The following is a 25629-nucleotide window of genomic DNA, read 5'->3' on the forward strand; positions in this document are numbered from 1 at the left end:
CCGCACCAATGAACCGTGGCAACCTACTGCAAATAGTGGGCACCGTGCAAGGGTCAGCAACACCACAGTCATGTCCTTTTAAATGCACAGGGAATAAAAAAACTCAACAATGGTTGTGACCGCTTTTGCTCCTTTTAAGGGTTACGACTAGGCCCGGGAATTTTTTTCGCTATCCGAAGAGGTGCAACAAAAAGTGCAATGCTTCGAACGAGTGCGAGGTCATCGTTGTCGTATGGTTTAGGGTTTTTGTTTTTCTCTTGCAAATACTCGCTTTTTTACTTATTTTGTTATTTTATTTTTCCCTTAAGAAATGTTCATTCTACAATAGATTACTAATGGAAATCAATAATGTTCAACAATTCTTTTTATGGGTCGATTATTTTTCTATTCAGCGATAGAATGTGATAAGAAATTAAAATGAAAATCAATAAACAGCTAGTGACTAACAAAATATACATTTTTTCTCACAGAAATGCTTTGTAGCTTTAAATTTTTTTTATTCTTATCATGTTGTACATGAGAATATGTAAATCAATGCTCGATCCGTTTATAGATACAGTGACGGTCACAACACTATTTACAGGACTATTTACAGACACAACACTGGTACATATTTAATATTTGATTTGACCATTTTTTGTTGCATGTTGTATTAAATAGTAAACATTATTTAAACGGTAGTTTACCTTCTGATGATACATGTTTATTAATCGTAAATTGACTGATTAGTCAGTAACTGTTAAATAGTATTGGCAGTTTTTTCTTCGTTTATGTACAAATGCGCACCTCAAAAATATTGTTTTTTTTTTCTTATCAGCTGTAGGTAGCATTCATACCGCTAACATATCCAAAAAACATATTTTTTGCAATAAAATGAACAAACCAAAATATTTTTTGTCTGTATTTGTCATATTTTATATTGTTCCGATTTTTTGCAGCTCTTAAAAACAACCGAGGAAGTTGTTCGCTGTTGAAGTATGAATTGAAGAGAAGAACCTTTCCGTTCTGTCACTAACAAGAACTACCGTATTGCCTACGTTCTTTATACATAAGGGTATAGATCTGATCCTTCGACAATTCTCCTGACAGATTTTGCAAATATTCTTAACAGTATTCCAACAAATAATCTCAAAAAATAAAATAAAGTTCACATCGAAAGCGATGACCCTCCAAAATATTATTTAAATATTTTAAATAATTACTTTTGGGACATCCCTGTGGTATATGTATTTAACGGATTCGGTTCAACGCGACAGGGCCAAGTATCAAAACGCATATGGACCGTTCTCCCGTAGCAAGGGCTGACTCTCCGGTTACGTGGTAAAATAAGTCTAGTATGCCAGAAATGGCCAGCATGTCCTCTAAGGTCGTTAAGTCAAGAGGAGAGGACATGAAGAAGCTATACATATTATCTGCAAGAATCAAGGAAAGTTGATAAATGTTCTTACTACAATCAACCTTGCACGGTAAAAAATCAAATTTAAGAAAAGATTTTTTTCAAATTGAAGTGAATTTAAAACACTCGGATAATTGAAAAGGAATCCGTTTCCGCCTTGCATTACAACAAGCAATTACGAGACTAAAAAACAACAAATCAACTTACCGCCGTGTTAAAGTTCAACATGAATGCTTATCGTTCCGCTTATGTTACTTTGGTCGCCTGGCATAGTTGGTTCACACTCGGCACTTGGATAATCTATGGTTTTTACATATAATTTACCATCTACTAGGGACAGCTTTCAAGTGGGTTGGTCGAGACACTCTTGAAATTCTTACCGTCACACTCCCAAAGACAAACATAATAGGCCCCGAAAGGCAACCAAGGCGGAGCATAGAGCACAAAAATATACACATTTATGCTACAAACCCCTCCAACTGACACAGCACACGATTGGCAAATCATATGCACAACCAACCCCCGCGTGCGTTTGTATGTCGACGATGGACACGTGTCAACCCATGCGGCTTGGCAAAAGGGAAGAACGAAAGAATGGATGGTGCGCGCCTTGCAGCAAAAAGCTTTTGGTATGCAAATCCGGCCATTGTGATCCGTTGACCGGGCGTTGAGTTGCCTTGTCAAGTGTGTTACACTCGGCAAACACTGTATGCTTCTACTTAATATTAGACGTGCGCAAAATGTTGCCCATTCGCCATCTTCGGCCGTATACACAACGGACATGGAACGCAAAATAGTAGCACGGCGTGAAAGGCGTGAAAAATCCCCGTTTTTTTTCTCACCACATGCAAGTGTCGCATTAAGAAAAAAATTAAATGCTGTAAAACGGGACTCGGGTCCGGAAAAAAAGGTTGAAAGGAGCGAGAGAGGAAGATAGTTTCATTGTTTCCCAGCACAACGAACACCATGAATTCACTCCCTCCTTTACATTTCTTTTCTTTTCGAGAGCACTTTAGTAGTATGTGAACCCTAATCCCTCCCTTTCGTACTCCACCCATCTCTCCCCGCGCACCGGTTGGTATACGCAGGTTGTTGTGCAGGCCTCCCAGTACACATTGGCGGCCATTAAACCGCGACGCAGTCGGCCATCTATCCACGCAAACCCCCGCAACGTCGACGGCCGGAGAGCGACATTTTGCTTCGTTTTTTTTTTTGCTGTATGCGGCTTGGAAAAATGTTGAGCTTGCTTGTGTATTAACACAACACCTTCATGGATGCACCCATACGAACGCACTGGGCTGCATTTAAAACCGAAGGGCGACGACTAATGTGCGGGACAAGCGAATCCTTAAAAGCGCTTCCATCATACTATTGCTGGAACCGTTTTTTTAGGGAACCAAGGAGTACGCCTGAATCACTCACACACACACACGCCCATTTTTGTCAGCACTTCTTCCCCAGTCATCCATTATAGATGCACAAGGACGTACCCGGTTCTCGTCTCGCACAAACACATACGACCATGCATGAAAACAATGCACCACACGCGTCAAGAGCAATCCTGGCCTCCGCATCGTTTCCGTCCCGTCCCGAATCCGACGCGCCAGAGCAAAAGTTCTGCCAATGAAAATTAAAAATTGCATCGCCTTACTAAAATTGCAAGCGAAAGGGAGGCGGCGCGTGTGCATGTTATGCATGGGGATGTAAAATGTACAGACAAAACGAAAAATACGCACACATGGACACATTCTTCTCTGTTAGGGCGAGTGTCTAGTGATAGGAGCATGTATGCAAGTGCAGCAGTTTCCCTTTCGTTGGAATGAACCTTACTTTGCGCCAGGATTTTTCGTGTGCAAGAGAAACAGAAACCCTTTCGAGTCGTTCGAAAGAAACAGGAAGGATAGCACAATTAAAAGGGTTATGGTGGATTATTTTACTGGTGCTGCAGTAAGGAGACACCGCAACAAACGCAACGGTACCGAGAGGTATGTGCTTTCAAGTGTTTCTCAACGCCATCGATATCCTGCACCTTCTCATTGATGGAGGGATTTTTGTTTTTATTTCCACTTCTGTTATAAGGTCTTTCCTCCTGCTTTACAACCTTTGCAAACACGGAACTCACACACATCTATAGATGAGGCCATGCCTTCTTCATTACCGCCAATGATGCACTCTATTGGTGCAGGCGTGTGCATGAAGATGCATAAAAACGCTTTTTTTCCTCCGTTTTTCTGTAAAGCCATTCACGTTCGATGTTACCTCCCGGCATTCTTCGGTCGGTTCCAATCGAGTAATGGTTTGCTGATGGGGCGTGTTTGGCCAAAGTAAACGCGTTTTTCTTCCTCCGCTCGGAGGCTTACACTTTTTGCGAAGCCTTCGTACCATAACGCACCTGTTTCTAAAAAAAATGGTGAATACTGTGCAAAACATACAAGCTCAAATACTTTTGCACACGTGCAAAATGCATGCGTTATGGCCGAAGAATGGCCGAAGAAAATGATTCCAGGTTCGGGGGAAATTTATAAGAACGGAGAAATGTAAGTAGAGATCATCGCCAACTGTGTAAAGGTCATATATGAAACAAGGTACATGGAAAAAGTATGTAAAAAGCGAGCTAGGTGATTTTAAGCAATGATTGCATAAAGTTGAAAATGATTTGCAAACAAAAAAGCTTTTTTTTTAGTTGAGTAAGTTAAATCCCAGATTTCGTTGAGCCATTGACCTTAATGTTTTAGTGACAGAAGGTAGTAGTCTTCACTAGTGATGGGTGAATCTTCAATTTTACCGGAGTCGGTTACTCCGGAGTTACTCTGGATTAAATTCGGATTAATCCGGAGTAACTGCTTCGGAGTATACTCCGGTTTGTATACGTCGTAGTCGGAATGGATTGATGAATCCACCCCGGAGTTCCCACCCCTAGTATTCACACGGCAGGATTGGTTCCCAATAAATCGTTCGAAAGCATTGTGCCAAAAGGAAAAATAAAATATTCCACAAAATTCACGAACATAACTTAACTTTTTGTAACACAATTCGGTTTTAACTTTTAGTTTTATGACAATTTACTTGAAACATTTCAATAGCCAAAACCTTCATAATGTTGTGGTACCAAACTAAATATAGTGGAATTTCACTAAAGAAAAAATAGCCAACTTCCCCTTCAAAAACAATTCGTTTTCCCAATTGAGGTTATAAGTTAACCCCGATAAGATAACCAAAATTTGTATCTAAATACCAAAGCAAACTAAAAGCCTCGAAGATATAAAGCGATTACTTACGGTATTGCTCTACAAAATTCGTTACAGCTGGAAGCAATAACAAGCTACGGTTGAGTTGAACAAAAAGCAAAACCTCCTCACCGCAACTTTCTAGAGCGTACGAACAAGTCAAGATTTAAACGTACTGAGCGGTTTGCAATCACTCCAAAATCTAACCGTTACGCAAAAAAATAGCCAACGAAAAGCATCTCTAAATACCTGCTATGTATGCCAATTTAAACCGGACTTAAAACACAACGATATACATGGGGAACTTGGTTTTTGGAGAAACAAGACACTAATTAATACGTTTGCCATTTCGCGGTCACAGCACGAGACGTATACTTTGCGAAGCACCTTCAGGTCTTTCCTCACATAATGAAACGCCCAGCAAACCGAGAACATAAACGGGGGCCCCGGGAAAAAGCAGATGGTGGTGATGAATATTGCAGACATGTAGGTATGCGCTTCGCAATGACTTGAGAACACGGCCACAAGCCACGCTCTTACGCTGCCGTACAGTTTTCGGACCAACAAATCTTCCCTCACGGACAGACGGATGTGGTTGAGCACTGACAGGAGCGCTAACTGACAGCTCTCGCTAACGTAACGTACACAGTGATATAGAGAAAGAAAAAGAGAGAGCGAGAAATAGCACAGTAAATTCTGTAGGAATGATTCCAACATTACCAGAACGCGAAATTAGTCCGTATTGCTTAATCTTCTCCACTTGCCGCGTGTGGTTTTGCCACCAAAAATGGATGAGTTGCGTGAGTGTAAGTGTGTCTGCTTCGTCTAGTGCTTCCCTTTTCTTTGGGCCATTTTTGGCTTACGGCAACCCATCTCCATTCCGAGCGTGACGGAAGAGCCCGAAAAATTCTAGGAACAAAATTACGAAAACACTAAATTAAGACATGAAACGTACGAACTAGCACGCATCGCAAAAAGGGCGATGGCATACGAAGCGGCGAAGCAGTACACATTCATCACAAAACACACCAAAAAGGCGCCGTCAGAAAGTTAACCAACCGTATCCATTCCTGATGACTTCATTACGACTGCACGAGCAAAGGTGAAGTTTTTGGCCACCGCACGACAAGAAATGTCAGTGTCCAGGGCTCGGGACGTGTGTTGCTCCGTGTAGTCTATCTTCTTTTTTTTCGGTGGCCTCGAACCAACAGACCCAACACAGACAACAGGAATTACAGAAGAAGAAACTAACCACATATCCACAAGAACATGGAGCACGATCAACAGCGAACCGCCGAGACTGGGCTTAACCTTTTTACTGTCCCAAAAGCCGCCATCCTACTACACGCTAGGTTAGGGATCGGGGCGTCGGAACGCTTGTCTCAAGTCGACACAAATTATGGATAAGCAGTTCACATCCGATCAAATGAAAAATACGACCCGGCACGGGTATACATACAGCTACGAAACAGGAGAATTCAAGAAATATGATTTGGAGGTCGAAGTCGGCGACAGGTGTAGTATGCGAGAAGTTTGTTGGTGTTTGGTATCTAATTTCATGTTTCGGTGTTCATTCCACAACAATTCGTTTGTTGGAGATTGTGTAAAGGTTCTGTCAATATTTAGGCACATTTTGATATTATTCCTTTACATATTAAACGAATGTCCCTTTTACTTTATTCAGAAAATGGCGACGCTATCCCGTTTAATAATCCAAAGCCCAATCTTTGCATTATGCAACTCCACGTTGCATGCGGTGTATATAAGAACCTGCAGTATGTTCGCAAATATTTAGCTATCCTGCATTTTGGAGCCCGTCGATAAAAAAAAAACACAGATACTCGCTTATTCGCTTTTTATTTCGGAGCATCACTACCATTCAGCAAACTAATTCTTTCGCGTTCTTCTTATTTACCTACAAAACTCAAATCCACATCCACAGTGGCAGTAGCATTAAGCGTTCTTAAGGAAATAAAAACAGACAAGAATCGCTTTACGGGAGTTGGCTTCTCCTGCTGTGCTGTGTTGCCAATGTGGGTTGAGTTCTGGGTTGCATCACTGGTTCACGTCGGCTGCATGTTGTGTGAAGTACATTTCCGAAATCAGCATCCTTTTCCCTTTAACCCTGCCAGCTTGTAGAAAACCCGACATTCGCTTATAGTAAACCACGGAAAATTAAACAAACTGAAGAAGATGCACAAAAATTGAAGCGTGGATGGTTTTTCGGGAAATATCAAGTGTGGCAAATGAAACTCGAATCGTTTAATTTCACGTTCACTTTTGGAGCCACGGCGAAAGATTGCAATTCTCCTTCTCGCAGAATAGCTTTTCTACGCGAAAACAGCTTCTTTCACCTTCAAAAAGCGGTATCCCCCCTTTTTTGGGGGTTATAAGACGCACCACGCAGATTGGTAATCTCGGTTTGCTGAAATGGCTGATTTTCCGGACGCTTTTTTTTCGAGTGCGTACAACAAATCGTTACTTTCCGACCCGCAACATGCCAAACCCGTCATCGTCAGTTTGAGTTTTCGTCAGTTTGAATAGAACCTGAAAGCAGCAAATAAAAAAAAAATAATCACACGCCTGTGGTTAAGCGCAAAACATACCTTTCGCGTGTCGTCAGGCAGTATTTGTGTGTTGGAATAATTTTCCCGTCGGGTTTTCCCGTCCATTCGCTAAATCTCTTGTGACGCTATTTTTACTTCAACGCCTCTGCGTGTCTTGCACCGTGTATCGTAGCCTTTCTTCACCGGAGCCGCGCAAAATGGTGAAAAAGCAAGAGCAGAAAAAAACACCACACCGAGAGAGTACAAGCAATATTTATGTCTAAATTTACATTTATTTTAATAAAATCATTTCTTGTTATTAAAATTTATTGGCATCGTACGGGCTAGCAACGAAACGCATGCTGCCCGTGTACGTAACACGCTGGAAAGCGAACCACAGAAACAACCCAAAAATGCCGACGGCTTGTTTGTGGAAAAGCATGCAGCGACACAGAACAGAACATGCGTCTTCCGGGACGAGAGCGTTCACTTTCGATGTGGTGAGGGAAAAAAATAAAACGAAAATCTTACTACTTTCGTCGCGTATTCTACTTTCACGTACCGAAACACTCTTGTGCTTCTACTACCACTTGGCAGCGTGCCGACGGTACAACACACCCCGACACAGCGAACTTTCACCGGGGGTTAATAAATTTCCATTTACCTGCTACCGGCACACTCGTCCATTTTCTGTATTTTTGTGTGTTGTTGCTTACTACCATGTGAAAAAGCAAATCTCAAAAGCGTGCTTTTAGTACATGTAGTATCCTTTCTTTAAGGAAATTTTATGTATGAAGTTCTGCTTGCCTGGATGATTGTTGTATATGATTGCTGAGTCAGAAACGACAACTTAACATCTTAAACATGTCAACATGATTATTAGAAGAACATTTTATTGATGCTTTAATCTATGGTTTCCAATTTTATGAACTTTATTATTGTTAATAACAATCGGCCATGATTAGGGGAATGAAATTAATTGTGCAACATTAATTAAATGTCCATGAAGACAGAAAATTTGACGTGAACAAGAGTTTAAAATTACTTAAAGCTTTTACTTTTGTTTTAACTTCTTTTTTATTCTTACAATAATAAAGCTCACAGCTCAATAATTTTTTAATTAAATTATTATTTATGTAAATTATTTAAGCTTTACAATTAAGCTTTTTGCTTGGAAAATAGCTTGTAATTAAACCACCCGGAAAAAGTTGAAGAAACATTCGGATTGTTTCCTTGAAATTGTTAAAAAGAAAACATAAAATCATACGATACATTACCAACAAACTCCTAAAGATAATAACCAAACATTCTGCAGCGTATATGCAAGGACCTTCTGTTAAGGATTTCTAAAATACAGAAATACAGTAATCTATTCTCAAAAATACGCAAAAAAAAGATAGCGTAAAGAAGGAATAAATATCTCCACAGTTTCCCTCTTCTGAAATACTCATACCACTGAACAAAAAGGCACCAAGAAGAGAAATAAAGTAATCAAATCAAAATGGTAATTTCGCGCGCACGCTTCACCTCTCGTAATGGGTTCTGCCATTTTCTGAATCCAAGGCAGTGTGCGCGGTTATAACCAGCCATCGAAGCGCGTTCCTTCACCTAGGCACATTTTCTTTGGCGAACATAGCGCCTTACTTGAAGGTGTCAAAGGAATGGCAACAGTGCGTGAACACAAAGTCACAGCCCGTCGGTACTGCTACAGCGAACGGGTAGGATTTCTTGGTTTCTCGCTTTATCGTCACTACATTGGCCCCAAAACTCCCATGGGACGACGTTTTCTGCTACGAAAAGACGCAAAAATGCCGAACGACCAAAAGATGAAATCACATAAAACATAAATCCGTCTTAATATGATTTTACTCCTTTTTTGTTTTTGCTTCTCTTTTTCTCGTTTGGATCCGGATGCCATGCGTGAGGAATTTTGCAAGACGTCCTGTAATTTTTTTTGTTTATTTATTTTTTTTTTGAAGGTGAGAAAGACGACCGACGGGTAGTTGTCGTTTTCGCACTTTTATTCCATGTCACACGCATATCATAAAGGGATCAGTTTCCTGCTCCACCACCAACAAGGACTACCGTAGACTACAAACGCTATGATGCGATATCCTACCACCGTGAACCGACACAAAACGGAAGCCTCCTTCATTAGGGGTTGACGAAAGTTGGTGTAAATTTATGAGTGATTGTGTGCCTGTATGCCTGGTACGTGTGTTAAGCCGTGTTACAGAACCAGTACTAGGTGAAGGGAGAAAAGTGTTTCCCCTTTTTGATATTACTGCTCTATGAGCCTTTTTCGCTAGGATTATATTTTGCTCCAAAATCCAAACCTAACTGGTGACCGACAACTGTTTGCGTCCTTTCCAGTATGTTTACTAGCGCGTTCAGCGCGAGAATCAGCGTTCGCGTGCTTTTACCTCGTCGTATTGAAGAAAAATGTGTTCCAAAATTTAAAAAAAACACAAAAAAAAGAGATGCGAAGAAAACCACATCCTTTCATCGAAAAAAAACTACAAAACAGGGAGACGATTTCATCACCCGATAACACACCACCGCGCGGTCCTGATGAGAAACGACCGTAGTTTAAAACAAAATCGTGCCAACATTATATCCCGATTACCACCGCTCTTCCTCGGTCGTACATTAACTCGTAGGAAGGCGTGTGACCTTTTCCCCTATTTGTAATGTGGGGAATATTATTTCCTTTCCTTCTTTAGGTAACCTCCTTCGCAAAAGCAAGGGTTAATGTTAGTGTGTGCGCGTGAAATAAATCTGCTGTGCAAGCGCGCGAGTCCAGTTAATCCAATTGTTTCGTCTCGTTTTTGCGTTCTTGTATGTGTGATAGGATTTTCTCTTTTTTCATTATTTAGGTATGCGTCAGCGTTTGTGGAATTTTCATAAATTTTATTTGTGCATGTCCTTTTTTTCTTCTTCTCTTCACACGCACTACAGCTCGGGACGACTTTTTTATGCTCTACTTTTATGTTGTTGTGCTGATAAAAGGATATTAGCAGTGGAACGATTGGAATGCTTGTGTTAAACAACTCGGGCGAGTTGGCGCTTTGGCACTTTAGTGTCAAGTTAATTAATTTACATCCCTTCAACGTAATGTTAGCTTTCTATCAGATATGTCAAACATATATAAACCGTAAGCAGGTGGTATCAGATCAATGTTAAAATAATTATGAAATTTGAGAAAAAAAACCAGGAGAGCCGTTTCACTGTCCTATGTGACTTCTTCTTCTGTTGTTTTGTTAGGATGACAGATTATTTCCTCCCATGACAGGTTGTGTCATAACTAGAGACTTAATCTGTCAATATGGTCTAGATATACGTATATGTTACTTTTGATTTTTTTCGTCGATTCTTTTTAGGCTTTTATGTTGTTTCGAATGTTAGTACTTTTTTTCGGTATTGTTTTTATATTTTTATATTATTTTCTTTTCTTTTTAACCTCTTCTTATCGTGTTTGATGGAAACATCTGTTTCACAACTTTGTACATTTGAAAAAGGTTTTTTTCTTTTTAATCTTTTTTTGGTCTTTTATTAGTTTGTCCTGAAGTGTCAATAGCACCATTCTTAAATATCATTAGAAGGCGGGCTTTCTTAGTTTCCCAAGTTTATGGATGGAAGATATCATAAAAAAAGGCTGATAAGAACAATTTTCAAATTCTAAAACACAAACTGTGACGCTGTGTACTTGGTGGGACCTGCTTGATGTTTTATATTATGAGCTGATTTATGGGAGAGGGGAAGTATTAGAGATCGTTTAACGGTACTTGATACGATAATACGAAATAGTTTACAAAATTTTCTTCACAATAAGTGATTAGAATAGACAAAGACATCTTACAACATAAAAAAAGTTATTCAAATTCAAAAAATCTTATTCTAAAAGGAACATCTTCTACAAATTTGATTATCAACATAGTTTCCTATATCAGTGCGCAACTGTGATGGTTTCTTGAGAAAGTTAAAAAAATAGAAAATTCAAAGCATAATAGAGCGCTAATGTATCATAAAAGCAATAATTACTTAAACCAATATTTATGTTTCATAAAACTTCACATCGTACACGATAGATATCGTAAATTCTCTGCCAACAGTTGAAATATCCCAAGATAAAATCCTTCTGCGCATTTACGTACACAGCAACACGCAATCAACTAGAAACACTTATCGTTTCCGTACGCTTGTCACCGTTGCGTACAAACAACCGTCCTTGCAGCGTTCGTACGTTGAGCAACAAATAAATCATCTGCACGATTAATACGAACATGGAGCAGTTATGCGTCACCTTGGAAGAACCGTCTATCGCGACGGAATTTACACAATGCCGGGAAGGATAAATTATGATATCGCTCTAATTAATACATTTGCCGTGGTAACGGCTAGCTACTAGCGCCATCGATGAACAAAAAGGCGTCTCGATGGCTCTCAATTCGATATTTATAGTTTTGCGATATAATTTATGGTGCCGAGGCGGGGGAGAAGGCTTTTCTAACTCAACATTACACAATTTTCTGACAGGATAAAAACTATCGATAAAAAAGGAACAGCCGTTTCTTTAGCGAGGAAAATAGAGGTTAATTATTTTCTATCCTAAAAACCGTCCATCTATCATTTCGTAAAGTTTCGATTCATTATAATATCGAAACAAAACTTCGACAGATCGCACTGTCTGCATGGTACGGCAGAGTAGGGGGCAGCAATTTGTACCGGTCTTAGTTGGACGTTTTGTACATGTCCTTAGTAGAGTGGGTGGAAAAAACAACAACCGAGTCGAACGGATATTATTTATAGCAAAGTGACACGCAACGATCGTATACATATATCCGTCGCGAACAATCAGACTAAGCTACTATTCCTCTGCAAAGCAACATCCGAAAGCGACGATGGCAAATACCAATAATCCCCGATGTGACTCAATTGCCCACCCGAAATCCACCGTTAAGGCGCTCGAAGGCTTTATAACGTTGGTGCGTGAGCTTTATTTCTGGTACGAACTGTACCACACCGATAACGTTGAAGTGTGTGTCTCACAAACAGGAACGTCTTTTCCTTTTTTTTAACGATACAATCGATGTTTAATAGGAACGCTCCGCACACCCTTCGATTCCTTTCTTTTTTTGTGGTAGAGAAGGAAAAGAATGCTTCAAGCCAAAACAAGGGAATGTGTTTGGTAGCGGCCTATGCGTTAGTCTGACATTAAGTCGTCCTAAGCCTGGGACAACTTCATTATCACAATCACAGCTTACAGTCGCGCTTAACAAAGCGAGCAACAATTGAAGTCTGTTTCGAACTGGTCCAACTCCTCAGTTGGGAATGAGCTATAGAACTGCACTGATTTCCTGTAGGAAATGTACCGAAAAAAACGTGACCATTTGATGGAATTGTTATCTACAGTGTGAATTAAAAAATCTAGAAAAAAACGACAACTTTATCGACTCTGGCCAATGCAACAGGCGGAATGCACTAATAGCAGCGTCCGGAGTTTCAACAATTTCCCAACAGCCGAAAACTTCCCAATCCAATATATTGCTACGACACGTGGCCACGGGCAAAAGCACCAGTACGAAACGTGTCTCGTACAAAGAGACACTCGCAAGGGAACACAAATTTCTAGTTCATTGCAAACGGGGTCGAGCTGCAGCGCTACGTTGATGACAACCCTCTAATATCCTGAAGTTGCTTTGTCCCTTCACACTCAGTAGAGCAATAATTTTTGTGCGATAAACTATTGACCCATTCGCAAGCATGGGTAAAAGGTGTAAGCAGCAGGCGAAAATAAAAGTTCTAATGACGAATATTTTACGATCGTCGAGGGACACGCATGGATTAGAAAATAGAGTTGGAGAAAGTTTGTTCTTTTCTTCCTATTTCCTGGAACACTATCACCCAAAAACCCAAACTCCGAAATTGTTCAAATCAAAACGAAATTGCTAATCCTTAACATGATGTCAAGGTCTCGAAAACGCAATGATTCTTGTTTGCCTTTTTTTTTTCTTTTGCCGGGCATCGAATTCCCTTGTCGAATCCAAAAAACCCGTGTGTGTGAGATCGGGGTTTTGCTTTTGTTTACGCAAGGACCAACCGTTCAGAGCAAATATGCCAGCATGCCCCTGGTGCTTTGGCCAGTCGGGTCGGGACTAATCTAATACGGGGCGCCACATCCCACACATTTTTTCGGTGTTGAGAAATCAAGCGCACCATGCGGTGTCGAAGGTCGGAGCGAATCGATTCGTTCTGGGCCGGATGTTGTTGAGAAGATTGCTAGCAAACAGTACGAAAACCAGCGGCATGGTAGAAAAGAAAAAAACGGACGTGACAACTATTTTCTCATTATATATTTTATTGCAATGGAAACATAAGGAGGGTACAATATGCTATTTTCGTGCAATTGATAACATCAAATTACGGGGGTTTTGAAATATGTTCTTTTAATGAACCGAACACAACGAATGCTGCTAAACGTTGATCAATATGTGAAAGAATTACTTTAAAATTTAAAAAAAACATACCTACCACAAGAAATCGCATCGCAATCGGTACAGAAATATCTTTTCTCAGCAAAATCGAAAACGCACATCATAACCAACATTTCCATTTTCAGCTTCCCACAGCTGCTTTAAGCTGTGATTTTTGCACAACCAGCAGTCAGAGAGCTCGAATCGGTAACAGATGGATAGGTTTTAGAAATAAATCCTTCAAAATCGATTGAAACCGTTCAACCCGTTCCTTCCACCCGCTGTAACCTATTCGATAACTCGAGCACGACTTCCAGAAGAAGTTCAGGCGTTAGAAATCGATTCTAAATTGAAATTTGATTCACTTTTCCCCGTATCGTAACCCGTCTCAAACCCGAATCAAACCAAAGTGAACTGCAAATAGAGAGAAGAAAAAAACACAACACAAATTTGCAGCCGTCGACAGAACACGCATGGCTCTTTCTGCTGGCGTTGTCATAAAATCAGCACACTTGCGGGTGACGGGGTGTGGCACACACATACTTCAACCGCAACATAATATTTCCACAGCCACACATCCGATCATCATTTGTTCATTTAGCAAGCCAGATGAACGCAAAGGCTATCAGACAGTACGCAGTGTTTAAAATTTATTCATCACTGATTGATCATCGTCTAGCTATTGCGCTACCGTTTCCTTAGGCTTTGTTTTTCGGTTCGGTATTTTTTTATGACGATGAATCGATTGCACACTTAGCTTTAGTTCTTAATCAGGCTAATGGTTATTAGTCACTTTGATAGCTAAACAAAAAATTTCCCCCGAAACGATTGAAAAAATTCCCCCTCAATAATATGCTTCTTTTCCGTAAAGCTTTTAAAAACGGGAACATTGTGGGCTTTGCGCTAAATTATTAATGTACTTCATATTCCCAACAAAACCGGACGATTATCATCCTGATACTGAGAGTACTTATCGCGGTGGGTAAAACAAAAAAGAAAACACGCAACATCGAAAACATACCTATATCCATCCATCGATCGTTTTGGTACAACGTCGCGATGATAATGTGCGGGCAACGCTAGTAGAAAGGCTCGCACAGCAGTGCAGCTTTTACGATCGGTTGTAAATTTTAATTTTACAACCAATCTAAAAAAGTTACGTTGCCAAAAAAAAGCGAACGCCACGATAGCGTGCCTGAGGACGAACCTCGCGCATATGCATGACTGTTCCCAATTTCGTTCGCATTACAAATGGCCGCACAGGACTTTGTGGTTGCGTCCTGCTGCTGCGAAGCAACAAGCGCCGAACCGCGTCCCTTTTCTTGGTTGGTGGAATGGACGAAATTTTGAAGCGAACATTTTTGGTCAATTTATGATATCACTCAGCCATCCCGAAAGCCCAAAACTGCTACACACACAGGGGTCGTCCAAATAGAAATCTGTGTAGTGTGAACGGCACACTAAGGATAGATTAACGGACAAATAGCATTTAGTTAAAATATAATCAAAATGATTTAAATTACATTTTTATATTTCACATTTTTTAACATAACACAAATTAGGAACAGCAAAATTTGCTTTCATTTGTAAGACTTGTGTAGTTAGTAATTTGATAAATGAAACATGTAATCCTGGTCACGGCACCAACGATTACATTTTTTTAGCTGCCGATTTTATGCTACTGACCTCACAAAATTTGGAGTTTACGTATTATAACATTTTTCACGTTTAATTTCTTATATATTTTAGCTTTTAAACTCTCTTCTGATGGTAGAACCGATGAAATGTATTCGATATTTTTCTTAATCGTATCCACACTCCCAACAGTTCATTGTGCGCTTTAACATCTAAAAATAAAACACCAAACAGTGGAAAAGCGCTCGAAGCTTTATGGTTTAGCCAATTCGTGATGCGAGTGGGTTTATTTTTATGATCAACCCGCGGCCTTTCTTCACCAACCCACCCAAACACACGCTTGATTCTGGCCGGCCAATTAAAAAAGTAGAATCGTGAAGAAAAAATCATTAGCATCCCACGGCGGGATCGACGATCGTCATTTGGCCAGAAGATTTATCATCACCGTTTGGTTGATGCGAAGCGAATAAACACAGTTGGTCTGAATAATAAAAAAAACGGACAATAAAATCATTCCCCATCGCCAGACGATCGGAGTTATAAAATTGCTTCGAACATTAAATATCGTTTCCAGTGGAAGGAGTGCAGCACACATATAAATGCTGGCAAGGATCTCAAATCCGCACCGTTGATGAGCAATGATTTTGATTAAGGTTTTTGTTTTGGTCTTTGTTTCACAGTTAAATCTTAAAGAAAACGCAAAAGCATATTTTAATGATCTCCATTACGTTCGAATTGCAGATGCAACAAACATTAAGTTCGATTTGGGGCACTTTTTTTGGGTAAGCTGTCCTGATTTTATGATACTTTTGTGGTTTTTAAGTCTTTCGGCTAACCACAATCGTAAATTAAAAATCCTTCTCGAATGTGGCTCGTTATTTTATGCATAATTGAATGAAACAATCGCACCAGAAATTGATTACCAAATCGAATGCCGTGCTCTATTCATTTGACGCTTACCTCTGTGATGCCGCAGATGATGCTGCCCGTTAAAACCGATCCCGCCGACGTTCGACTGCCCACTGCCGCAGCACGGTTGCTCGTAGTAGAAATTCCACGTGTTTTCGTAATCACCTGCACTGGGTCGGAGCAGCTGTAGCAGGACGAACGTTACGGTTAGGATTGTACGCCACCATCCATCGCTAGTTCCGCTCGTCGGGGAGCCCATCTTCCTTGAGCCGTACGGGAGCAGCACAGCAGAAAGCAACGGACACTTCCCACACCGTTTTGCGCGAAGTGCAACCTAATACAGTATTGGCGGCCTGCAGGGGAAATCCGCTCTTCAGGACCTTCCAGACCACAACGGTTTAATGCGAGCCGGACTCATAAACGGTAAGCAAATTTCGATATGGAATTTTTTACTCTCGGCTCAGCTCTTATTTGCCTTTTCAATTTATTATCGCTCATTTGCACAAACGGCACTAGCAGCGCATTAAAACATACGATCATCACCGATAGGAAACGCACATGCCGATGATAATCATTATTCGAACAGCAGCGACAAATAGCTTCTGGCACCACGCACGGATCACTGAACAAACGGGACAAACAAATCGAACAACCACTCTCACACACAAAACACTCAAACACTAAATAAATAAATTTGATCGCTGTACGCGATACAGTACACCAACGCAAAGGGGGTGTGTGATTATTATTATTTCATTTATTTTTCAATCGATCGTATAGAAACCTTTTTTTTCTTTTAACAAAACAGACAAAATTGCACAATATTCACACTAACGCAAGGTAACTAGAACGGAATGGAGGTAAATTTGGTTAAAGAAATTTACAACAGGGTGAGAAAAATGACAAGTGTGGAATACTGATTATACCAACACGCAGGATTCGATACATAAATAGTTAATACATCAATTTACTCTATGCTTGCGACAAGACACGCCACGAATGTGTCTTATTTGCAAGTAATCATTTCGCGCAACTGTTAAATTAAATATTCACACCATAATTTCAGGTTATGGCTTTATAGCAAATGAAATTACTATTATCTTTGTTTAGTGCAAAATTTAAAAAAAGCCATAATCACTATCATGATTTAATTTTCTTTTCAGAAGCAATAGGCAACCATTGCCAATAGACGCATTCGATGTTCAAGTGTCCTGTGGGAAGGAAAGTAAAATTATTTTTAATACATGTGAAAATAATAAACAAAAAAAAAACCATCCATTTGGAGTGCTTGAAAATCGGTACATCAACGTTTTTTAAAAGCCTTTTTCGCATTGATATTATCTTTCATTTTAAGTGTACAGCCGAATACGTCGATGATAATGGGCAATATGACAGGTGATGAGAGATTTATTGCACACGCCAAACAATCGACCTCACACAACAAAAGGTCGATCGAATCGTCCTCCATTCGTAAACGCTTCATGCACCTTCGGCTAGATTATTTCATTCTTAGCCGATGTTTTGGTTGCATTCTGTACTTTTTCGCTGTTGTTGTTGTTATACGTATATTACCTTCTCCCCATCTCTCAACACACAGTCTCAAGCTCGCGTTGCAATCAAATGCAATCATTGCATAAAATATTCCTCCCTTTTTGGCTCGAACGGATTGCCACTGCAAGCTATTATTTACGAGCGCCGTAGTGGGTGATTTCCAACCGATTTTGATGGAAGAAAGTGCTGTCGAGAAGCTTTCGTTTGATTTTGCAACGATGCCATTTCATGCGGCAGAAGTAATGTGCTGTAGAAAATCATCAATTTCACCATCATTGGAAAGATATTGGACGGATCCGGCACCGTCGAGACAATTTCGTAGAATTTTCATTTCAAAGAAACGCACACATAAAGCGGCACAGATGCTTATTAGAATTTTACTCTACTGCCTCGGCGGTACTAATGGAAGGCTCTAGATCTTAACCGCGCGCAATGTGAGTTCTGAATAAATTTCAATCAAAAGTGATGCATTTATTGAAACGCCAGCTTTCATTGAACTCGTATTTGCTTCGTTCAAATGCAATAAAATCTTGAAATGTTTTTAATAAAAAAAACCCCTTCATGAGGTTTCTACAGCGTAAGGGATGCTAATAAATGAAATCATACTTTTATTGATCATCCCAAGAAATCATTGCAGTAGTATAAATTGCACTTTGTTCTTTACTAAATGCTTTTTTGATCCTTTTTACAATTGCTATTAATAGACAACCCCGGTGTGGTCCCAACCAATTCCTTAAACAATATTTCAACACTGTTTTTTGGATAAAAAATTCAATTATTGTTAAAAACAAAACATATCATAGAACATTATACAAAAAGGAGCCTAATGACATGCTTTGAAAGTTCATTTATATTATGAGGTGTTGTGTCTTGCGTCAAAGACTTTGTTCTGTTTTACCGTTAATATAAGAGAAAGCCAAATTGGCCCCAGCAAATTGGCTTAAAGTATTCTCGCTCCTTCTTTCACTGTATCTCTTTATCTCTAAATTTCGCTTGGGTTTAGATGATCTTTCTTAGTGAACCTAATGACACTTGCGATCTGATAATTGGTAACGATCAGAAATTTTTATACCATGCACAAAATTGAATAATTTAAACGTAAAAAAACAGTAAGGTACACCAGTCCATGCGTTGTTTAAAATGATTTAATTGAAGTCAAATCGACTCCAATGTCTTGAAGCTTTTTAAACAAGAAATTGTACTTTGCCTGTAAGCGATAGACAGACATGAGAAGGTATTTTGCTTCTGTGTCTATCTTTTACAACGGTGGGGGAGTTTCGAATCCTAAGGGCCAGAATCTCTTTCGCGTCGGCAGTGTATTGCCGCAGCTGTGGAGATCTGTGTCGTGTAAAGTTCAACAATCACCACCACTACCACACCATCGGATGGCTTGGCTATGGCATGAAATGGTGTTCTCACTACAAATGAAGAAACAGCAGCATATATCTTAACCGAACTATGCTGAATCGATGCTGATTCAACCGTCTCGGGGTGTTTGAGTTCAAAAGTCTGTTCACTTTCGAAGACAACGGAATACGTACAAAGCGCGACTAGGGAACGACGAACTGCGAGACCGAAACGACCAAGAAACCGGTTCCTCTCATGGAAATGAAACCGAGAAAGGCGCATACAATCGGGGTATGTGTCTGTGTGTATATCCGTATAAACCGAAGCTTGACATAAGTTTGCAACGCATCGGAGTCACCGTAGGTCGAGAGCAAAAGCGGCTGTGTTTGAATGTTTCTGGAACGTGTAACCACGCTCGGCCATGGTTGACCGAACCGTGAAGCTAACACGGCAAGACTTTGTATCGATTTAATTACGAAATAGTCAACCTGGAACCTGGACTCATTCATGGCTACAATGTTGCGATTTGCTCCTTAGCAGCCCTCCCTGGGGGGAATTGTCCCATTGCATGGAAAAGTTCCTGTTGGCTGCATTAAAACCAAACCAATCGGTGTATGTTCCAGATTAATTCCGTCTACCATATCGAGACTTGATAGCTGTTCCCTTTTCAAACGGTGTATCAATGTCCTTTGCATTGAAACTAAACGTTCTTTCTGTATCTTTGGCTATCTCCACTTTTGTTCTCTCCCTTACACTGAGATGCATTCGTAAATCGACATTTTTGTTCGTATCTTTAAAAAAAAAAACTCGGCCCGAGTATTGAAGGAAAACGGGTTTTCCAGATTCAGCAGTGGGGTTCCAACCCACGCGCACTCACTTCCCAAATGGAGGTCGTTAGACTAAATAAAGAACAAAAAAACGCTTTTCCCAAGAAAGAAGAAATCCAAAACTGAGCAGTTAAGTTCGCTCCAAAAATGGTTCGCGGTTTTGCGAAGGAATTTTCAACCGAATATCGATCGAAATTTAGCACAGTCAGTAGTACCAGCAGTAGCAACGGCGCAGCACTTCTAACTACGCAGAGTCTTGGTACCCAAATTTGGCTGACTGGAAAGGAATGTGTACCCGTAAGTATTACCCTTCAGCCTGTGGAATACTTGTGGAGTTCGTGGTGGTGCAGACATTCGTTGCGGTTAAGCCAACGAACTTTTGTGCTGATTGCCTAATGATGGGTAACAAGGAGTGACAGGTTTCAGCCATACAATATAGGCACTAGGAGTGTAATGCAACATACGAAGATTCCATACATGAATCATTGCTGAAGTAGGATGTGGTGCACTTTTCGCAGGTGTGGTTTAAGTGATTGAAATAATTGACTAAGGAACTCATTTAAACAGATCCCCTTGTAGAAAAGGCATATTGTTGTGAGCCTAGTTCTTTAGATGCTATAACATCATCCAATTGTTGCAGATTGCTATTTCTGATATTCTTTGACTTTTTGAATATTCTTTGACAGTTTCAATAAGACCTAGTGCTAATCCAGGCGTGTAAATAAATTAATTCTAGATGAGTGAAAAGCATGTACTATTAGGTCGTTACAAATTGAACGTACTAAATATTCATAAAACATCAAATCAAAAACACTTGTGTTGTTTGTTGAACATAATAATTACAAACTTTTGGGAAATAATAGACTCGTTACTAACTTTCACAAATGATTATGTATCTATGAAAATTTTAAAATCCAAACAAGTACATTAGCATGATCTTTACTTCAAAGAACATAAAAAAGATTTTAAACAGACCAAAATAACATGTGCGCTACACGATGTGCCAAGAGGAACGATCTATTGTCAACAAGTCTTGTTAAATGTCAACCCACCCTATACACAACAGTTTGTACCAGATGTGGTGTGGTCGCATAGTAATATGTCTTCTCCGACACTGCTTCCAAGAGTGAACCGAGATGCCTTGGAGAGATGCCACTTTAAATCAACAACTTCGCGTTGGAGTTTTAATTAAAGTTTGCCCCAAAAAACAATCACCCTTGGCGGTTCTGTAGCCGTATCTTGTTGGTGAAAACTTTGATGTCAACGCACAACCTAACCGATTTTGTTTTCCACTTTTGGTCCGTCCATATTGCTCTCCAGCGGATTCGTCAAAGTGCCTGTGTGCGCCATCTGGAAAGTGTTCAACGTTCCCGAACCTAGTGGAGCAGAAAACGAGCTCGAAGAAAGGTTCCATAATCGTCATCTTTGTCAAGTGGGGAAAGCATCCTTTTGTAGACAAACTGGGTTTCCCGCACAACAGAGTGGTGCCACTGTTGTCCTTCAAATTAATTCTTCCAAACAAGTACAAAAAAGCGCCTCACTACGTTGGAGAGGGTTTTGCTGCCCGCAAGAAAACATACCCACCACCGACGTGCTAGTCAGTTAAGCATTTACTTTCTTCTATTTCAATGCTAGAAACTTGCTCACTCGAATCCAAAACAAAAACGAGAAGGAAAGATACCAATTCCACGGGTAGTCAGATCCATTCTCGTTTCATCCACCAGCTTCTCCAAACGGGGGTAAGCTCCAACTCAACATGTTTTCCTGGGGGTTTTTTAGGAGTCCTTATTTTAATCTTTCCACCGTTGGAAACTCCCCACCAGCAACCCACGGTGGACAATTCAAACAAACCATTCAAAATCTCTACCCGTACAGTAACCGAGGACACTAAATGCAGGGCAAGGCAACACGAGGGAGCGAGTTAAAATGAAGAGATAGGCAAAGAAAAAGTACCTCAAAAGGACTCAATTAGCACTCAGTTTGTCCATCCCGGGTTCCCGATCCTTGTTAGTTGCGCTATACCGAGGGACAGGCGAAAAACGGTCATCATCAACGTCGGAGGGAAAATTTCATCGAAAAACCTTCCGGTAAAACAGCGGACATGGCTGCTGATTCTGTTGCTGCTGCTGCTGCTGCTGCTATTGATACACGCTATAGAATGAAAAAGGACGATGCCGGCACACTTGAAAACGGCAAAACACATCCTCCGTCGGTTCATTTATTTCGATCCTTCGGTGACACAAACGCGGCCCGCCTTCTTCGACGATCGTTCAAACGAGGAACAGAAAAACGGACTTGGACCACAGGAAACAACAAACAAGGCAACAACAACCCAAAAAAACGCCACCTGACAACGACCGTGGGCCCACTTTCCTACATCTAACTGGCAATGTCCTTCCCATAAAAGCTTGGGATAGTTCCACGAACAGACGCCAGGATCGTCGACGGAACCCATCAACGACGAAAGACAAAAAGGGGATCCCGTAGTGTAAGGGCTGCAAAAACTGGGAACAGCACAGCATAAAGCGAAGATGATGGCCAAAGGACATTTGTCTTTGTTTTCGGGCTCCTTTTTTCTCTCTCTCTCTTTCACTCAGGCTCATTCGTCCTTACGCCTGTTTGTGTATGTGTGTTCTTTAATTATCGCTCGTTTGTTACTCTACGAGGGTCTATCATCGCTTTTTGATTTTTCGTTCACTCTTCACCGCGGTGCCCTTTGCCATCCGCTGGATCGGTGCGGTTCTTTGTGCTACCAGTACCAGAATCGATTCATCGCAAATGACAAGCCGGCAGAAAGACGCGAAAGAGTTTTAATGAATAAAAATTACTTCAGCAGTACGTCAACGTCGCAGGTCTCCTCTCGTGTGCGGCGGTTCCATTGAAACCGGTAGCTTCTGGAGTTCAAATTCCAGGACCTTAATCTTCTTGGCGGTAAATGCTTAATTCCATTTGTAAGGATAATATGCTATGGTGAAGCGATTATCTTGCACCAGATCTGTTTTGCAGGAATCGTCGGTAAAGGCAACAACAAACGCGGTTTACATTAAAGCGGCCGGTTTTTCACATGAAATGGACCACCTCGCGCCAAACCTGATCTGACGGATTGATTGTGTCCAAGCAATTCTCTCACACTTAAAAACAAGGCTTAGCGTAAGGACTACGTGTCGAGTATGCACATGGGTTGGAGGGTTTGAGACACATAAATATAATTAAGAATTATCGGTTGGTTGTCTTTGACGTTGCGGCTCACTTTTATGCTTTAAGTTAAGCATCCGAAGTCGTCCCCTTGAGGCGGTCTCTTTTTGTCGCTAAAGATGACAAGACACAGCAAATGTATACATTACACAGCAGTAATATGCAAAAAAAACGTTTAAATTGAGATCTTTCAATGCATTGAGAGATAAGGTGTTTTTTCTTCAATTTTATGGTTTATAATTTAAAAACCATTCTTTGTGTTATTTCTTCTAGTCTATTTGTTGGATAAGTCGTTAGTATAACACCAAACGATTGTCTAGAAAATTGACTGGAGAATAGATCATAAATCTGAAAAGAGTGTCTAACTTTGAAAGCATGTGGACATTCTTTCAGCAAAAGGTTGCAGTGTGTAAATAATTGTTTAATATCATTTAGTAACAAACAATATGACAACATTTGTCGCACGTTTCCTCAGCATTACGTCTAAACTGTTGCTGCATTGAATTAAGTTATTATGAAAAAAACCGGCGTCACATACGCACACGCCTCAAAATATATACATCTCGTTTGCCTCTGTCAATTTATAATCCATTTATCTAATCGGCCTTTTTACGACCCAAAATCCAACCGCCAGATGTCCTTGTTATCTGCTACATTAACGACACATCATCATCCACAATTCTTTCTACCTGACCCGAAATGATGATCCCAAAATTCGACACCTTTCCAGCATGCTGCTGCCTGCTTTTGCCTTACCTGACCGGATCACAGGCTCTAAATTCTGAACGCTGGAAATTAAGTTATTTCTCGTTTCTTACGTGCATGTTGTTCTTGGCTTTTGTTACCGCCCGATTCGCATCTTAATCTTCCGCTTTAATTCCACATTACTGTGCCGCTGTGGTCGGTCAATTCAGCGGTTCTTCTTTTGTTTTATACTGTTTCATCTGTGTCTGCACGCGAACAGTTGCTCCTTTTTTTGTTGTTGGGTGCAACGCAACTCTTTCGCCCCGTATGAAACCGGTTCGAGGTTACCATTTGCGATTGTGTTGCGGGAGTTTCGATGGTTGGATCGCGATCTTTGGCGATCATTTCACCTCACTTAAAATTCTTATTTTGCGATTTCGATTACTTTATCTTTCCACTGTTGCCAACGGGAAGCAGACAGAGTTTTGTTTAAAAATGTGTGCTTGTGTGCAAAGGCAAAGGTGATTGTCTCTTTCCACGTGCCCAAATGTGGATGTTGAGTCACGACCACCACAAATACAACCCTTCTGAGGGGAAAGAACAAATGTCGCGGTTTAAGAATCATAATAGGATGGGAATGTTGAGACAACTTTTCCCACTCTATCTCATTGGGCAATAGCTATCGTCGACCAATATTGGCAACATAAGTGTTCTTCACCATTTTACTGTCTAACACCCCTACGCTGAATGGGAATGATGAGACGATCGATTGAAAAAAAATAACAAAAATTAACCATGTGTTAATACGCAACCAACCCTAAAATGGCGCTTGACGGCCACATATGAAAAATGTGTTTTATTTTTGGATATTAATGAAGCATAATTTTTTATGCCACTTTGTCTAGGCTAGCATTTATTATGAATTGTGGTTATTCAATCAACGATGGATGGTTTTGTTTTGTAAAAGAAATATTTATTTTATTCTTATTTAAAATTTGAATGCTTCTCAACACTTTCGAAACGTTATTAACATTTTCCTCAACACGATCGTTCCTCTATGGAAAGAACGAATGTTCATAAATCAGACCGGACTGGTTCCCTTGCCAACGCAAAGAGCTACCTTGTTCGGTTTATGTGTGTGTGAAATAATCCCCTACTCATTTCATGTACCGCGTTTGTCATGCAGACGCATGTGTGTGCGTAAGGTGCATTCGTAAATTCTTTTTACACACATGCAGCACGTGCACGCACACAAGGCTAAGCGTTACTGCTGCTGCTGTACCACACGTACGAAAAGTGTATACAAAACATACAGGGTTGTTTGTAGCGGAATCGTTATTTGATGATTTCTTTTTGAATTTAGAATGCTATTGCACTAAACACAAATCAAATCAAATATTTTGTTCATAATGTCATTTTTTAACGATAATTTTTCAAATATTAAACATAAATTTAAACCTCTCCTACAATGTTCCAGAATTGCCTCAAAGTTAACCCTGTCAACAAACCCACACGAAAGTAAATTGCCGGCTTGCTATCTCTCTCACACTGCCACCCAAAAACACAAGCAACGCAGCATTAATGTTACATTTAGTAAAAAAAAAAGGTTATGAAAAAACTAGTTTTTGTTTATCTTTCTTCCACATCTCACGCAGAGTTCGCATACACGTACACAAATTTGTATCCACTTGCATATGTGTGAGTGTGGTTGAAGCTGCGATCTTTAACCACGACGATCATTGGCATTGTGCTGCCAACAAAATGTTTTCATAAAAAAGTAACAAATTCATTCCGGTTTCCTAACACAAAATTGCGATCTAAAAAATGATGAAAAATTAT

At 40.2% G+C, this 25629-nt stretch overlaps 1 protein-coding gene across 5 annotated transcripts in view; it reads right to left on the minus strand.

Moving 5' to 3' along the window:
- Positions 1-25629, minus strand: part of LOC125767626 (semaphorin-2A-like) — a 423238-nt gene that overhangs the window by 221408 nt on the left and 176201 nt on the right. For 2 of the 5 annotated variants that reach the window (XM_049434405.1, XM_049434406.1), the window contains exon 2: positions 16238-17030. The exons of the other annotated variants lie outside the window; for them this stretch is intronic. In XM_049434405.1, coding sequence (XP_049290362.1) covers positions 16238-16445 — 208 coding nt within the window. In that variant the 5' untranslated portion in view covers positions 16446-17030. The remainder of the gene's footprint in view (positions 1-16237; positions 17031-25629) is intronic. 5 annotated transcript variants of the gene reach the window in all.

The sequence above is a fragment of the Anopheles funestus genome, chromosome 3RL (genome assembly GCF_943734845.2).
Source record: "Anopheles funestus chromosome 3RL, idAnoFuneDA-416_04, whole genome shotgun sequence".
Lineage (NCBI taxonomy): Eukaryota > Metazoa > Arthropoda > Insecta > Diptera > Culicidae > Anopheles > Anopheles funestus.